Below are 4379 nucleotides of genomic sequence, written 5' to 3'. Positions count from 1 at the left end.
ATTAATCTGGTTTTTTTTTTCTAAAAAAAAACCTTCATTCTTTTCCACCTCCTCCATCTCTCTCTCTTTTAAGCTTTAGCAATTTCATCACAATTGTTATACTCCCTCCGTCCCCTTTTAATAGTCACTTATGCCATTTTTAGTGACCCAAAATGTTGATATATTTGCTTTTTTCAAGTACCATATATATTCTTTTTTTTTTTTACCAAAATTCTCTCCCATTTGCAAAAATATTTGTGCAAATTTAATTTTTCCATGTACTTTAATTACTTTCTCTCTCTACTTTTTTGCGAACCAATGTAAATTTATTTTTTCAATGTACTTTTACTACTTGTTATTTATGTTTATGAATTCCCGTGATTTTATACCAAAAATGACTATCAAAAGGGGACGGACAGAGTATGATACTTTTTTTTTTGACAAGAAGAAGAATATTATCACTAATAAATAGCCATACGGCATCTACAACAATAATAAAGATTTGTAAACCACAGATCTAGAGAAAATAACATAACTTTTACAATCAAAATCATAAAGATTTTGCATATCGGGCATAGCTCACACTCCACCGCTTCAAACTTGACGCGAGTAGTGATTTTCGATGTCTCTTCATCTTTCCAAATAGAGACCTTCGCAATCTGCGCTGATGTTTTGATCGTAAAGTTGATGACGAACCCTAAACCCATATGAATCCAAATCACCTTCTTAATTATTATTAAAACCCTAAAGATAAAATTCTCATCCATAGATGAGAATCAAAATCCCAAAAAATTGAAAAAAACCCACAAAAATTGGGACAGACTCTCACAAACAGAGAGAACAAAACAAAGCAAAACAAATCAAATAACAAAAAAGCAAATTAAATTAAAGAAAAGAGAGAAGAGAGAAAATAACAAAAAAGCAAATTAAACGGCCAAGAAAATTGAAACCCTAAAGAGAGGAGAGAGAAGAGAGAAAAGAGAGAAGAGGGAGACGGCTAAAAAAACCGACAGAGTATGATACTATACCTATATTAATCTTTGTATTTTATATCAAAAGTTAACTACAGAAAAGCATATATATGAATCATTAGCGAAACTCAAGCAATTCATTTTTATTGAATAAACAGAGTTGTTTAGTCATCAATTTTAAAAGTATATATATAATATATCTACCCAATTTTAGTTTGTTTTCTTGATAGGTATCAAGGTATGTTAATAACATCTATCAATGATGTTGATGTAAATATTTTTGTTGTTTTTATCATTCAATTTTAAGGGTTTGATCTCTAGATTCAAATTATTTATTTAATTACTTATTTACAGAAAACTATCACTTCAGAATGAACTCACATTATTATGCCAAAGATTGCTTTGTGCAGCACCATACCGGTAGCATCATCAAGAATGAAACCAAGAAATCCGGGGAGACTCAAACAAACTAATTTACTATATCAAAATTAAAATACAAGGATAATATGAATATCAACTAAAACACATGAACTAAAAGATCATATTAGGCTTTTAATTACCTAGTTAACAAACTACTACTTACTAAACTACTTTGTACTTTGCCAAACGAATACTTCTACGACGAGGAATGAAGCTCTTATTTGAAGAGTTAACAAATTGACCTATGAACTTGATCTCACAAGCTGAGGGATTCTCAAGGTGGAACAATTTCTCACATAACTCATGCTCTCGCCATATGGCTTCTCCTTTTGAATAGCATTGCCGGTCTAGGTACACATCGACTGATAGCAATTCTAACACTTTTCCACAACTCAAAATATACTTGATCATCTCTACATCTTCATTAGTATCACTAAGGTATTTGATCTCTACGTACTTTAACCGAGTCCCACAAGTAGGCCAATGTTCAGGCAAATTCGATTTTATAAAGTGACTCGAATGTTGAGGTAGTGATAAGTGGAACACCTCTAAACAAGGACAACATCTTAGAAGTAGCACCACATCATTCCACCTAATAAACTCAATACCACCAAGTTTAATACCATCAATATTATCATACACGGCGATTCTTAGTTTGGACAACTTAGCAAAGCTAGGAAGAGGGTCATACTGTAATCTATTAGCAATAACATTAAAAGTACTAGTATCTAGGCTAAGGGATTTTACACGAGAAATCAAGTACGCGAGTGTTGTACCACCATTACGGAAATCTTCTTCTTTCAAAGGACCATATCCTAAACGAATATCTGCTTTTTTTAATGCACCTATACTCCCAACAAATCGAACCAGCATTAGACCAGGAGCCTGTAATGTAATTTCTTCCAGCTTTGACAGATTGATCACGAATTTCGGTTGCAGAAGGGTTGGTTCATCCCATTTAATAACCAATTTCTTGAGATTATGGGTCGATAAATCTACAATCTGCTCAATCATTCTAAATTTATTCGTCGACAGACTTAAATCTTCCAACAGTGGACAACACCTGAGAATTTCAGCCAACTGATGACAATTGAAGACCGATAATTGAAGTTTCCTCAACTTCGGCAGATTCATAACGAACCCTTTATCGAGTGGCTTAATACTGACATCTCCAATTATTTTAATCTCCACCAGAGATTGACATTGAAGAATACAAGACGGTAAAGTAATATCCTTTTCATTAAAACGAGTCGATTCCAATACAATCTGCTCTGGATTTCGGCAGCATATATCATGCATCCAAGATTCTATATTGGAAAATTCCTTCCCCTCATTCCACAGAAAGAGATAAAAACGGTGAATCTTTGTTGAGGTGAGCTGCGGAAGGATGCGATAATCAGACGCAGAGTTATCATGAATAGGATGAGGAAGACAAGTTGAGGAGAAGACAATGTTGGTTATGTGAGTCCAGTGGTAACGCCATTGGTGCGATAAGACGGAGGTGGTTACGGCGGATTTGATTGGAAGGAGAGACAGAATATGTATAAGGATGGCGTCTGGGAGTAAGCTTAATCGATCAATCTCCTCAAATTTTTTGGATCGCTTAATCTCAGCCATATTAACAAGGATTTTTGCGGCATTAAAGCTTAAACTAGAGATTAACTGAGTTATGGGGACTTAAATAATAGACTAGAAATAAAGTAGTACTCCGTATTACTTATTTATTTATTTATACCGTTCAAAAAAAAAAAAAAAAAAAAAAAAAAAAAATTATTTATTTATATATTTTTTTTTTGGAAAGATATTTATCTTGTTTAACACAACTGAAAATTAGGAAATATGTTCTATATATTTTATTTTAAGTAATCTTATAAAATCAATTTATGTTTACAATATCTTTATTGTTAATTTAATCAAATATTATCTTCGTTTAATCTGGCATTATCTAGGGTTGTTTGATCGGATTCGAGTAAGGTGAATGATATTTTTCCGACTTTTTCAATAGTATTTTTGTTTATTATTTAGCATTTTTATTTAGTAGTGTCAATATAGCTTTAGAGTGGCAGATTTTCACCCTGGACACAGGTTTTCAATTACAACTAGCGTTAGGCCCGAGTGATACTTTGAGTTATCACTTATTTTATAAAAAAAATTATAAATATTTAATTTTTACAAATTTTTGTATACGGCTGGCCACATGGTGCGGCAGGGGTTACTTGTAGGGTGTTACTGGTTTTGTTAGGAGTTACTTGTAGAAGTTACTTGTATTATGGGGTTACTTGTATGGGTGTTACTGGTTTTGGTCAAGGGTTACTTGTAGGGTGTTACTGGTTTTGTCAGGGGTGACTTGTAAGTGTTACTTGTATCATGATGTTACTTGTACAAGTGTTACTGGTTTTGGTCAGGGGTTACTTGTAGGTGTTACTTGTACTCTGGGATTACTTGTAGGGTGTTACTGGTTTGTTATGGGGTTTTGGTTTAGAGTTACTTGTAGCAGTTACTCAGAATAAAAGTAACACCTACAAGTAACTCATACAAATAACCCATACAAGTAACCTCATAAAACAAGTAACACCCTACAAGTAACCCATATAAGTAACCCTAAAATACAAGTAACACCTTACAAGTAACCTCTGCCGCACCATGTGGCTTGCCGCACTGAAAAACCTCTGTTTAATTTTTATTAAATAATAATGTTAGTCTCATAAACAATTTTGGGCGTTTTTAAAAAATTTACCCATATTAAATATATTCTATTTTTAACTTAATTTTTTTGGAATTAATTGGTTATGGATTGATGACATAACTCTAAATAAGGAAATCTCTATATTGAATTATGCCATTATGATTTTTAAATATCAAAAAACTTAAATAAGATAAACTAATTTATTTTATGTGATTGATTATATATGGGACTAAAATTATGAAACGGGGAGAGGGTAATAGGTTAGTGGTTAACATCATTTGGCACCTAACAATCCCAATCATCATCATATAAAGCGTTTTTTA

The 4379-nt window shown here is 32.5% G+C and overlaps 1 protein-coding gene across 1 annotated transcript; it reads right to left on the bottom strand.

Moving 5' to 3' along the window:
* Positions 1-1532: 1532 nt before the first annotated feature.
* Positions 1533-2987, bottom strand: LOC145570046 (F-box/LRR-repeat protein At4g14103-like). The gene has a single exon (XM_081629033.1). It carries the CDS (start codon positions 2985-2987, stop codon positions 1533-1535), a length of 1455 nt encoding a protein of 484 aa, XP_081485159.1.
* Positions 2988-4379: the final 1392 nt, after the last annotated feature.

This window comes from Chenopodium album, chromosome 2 (assembly GCF_948465745.1).
Source record: "Chenopodium album chromosome 2, dcCheAlbu1.1, whole genome shotgun sequence".
In the NCBI taxonomy this organism is placed as follows: domain Eukaryota; kingdom Viridiplantae; phylum Streptophyta; class Magnoliopsida; order Caryophyllales; family Amaranthaceae; genus Chenopodium; species Chenopodium album.
The sequence above is the reverse complement of the archived record's forward strand: the minus strand, read 5'-3'. Positions and strand labels throughout refer to the sequence as shown.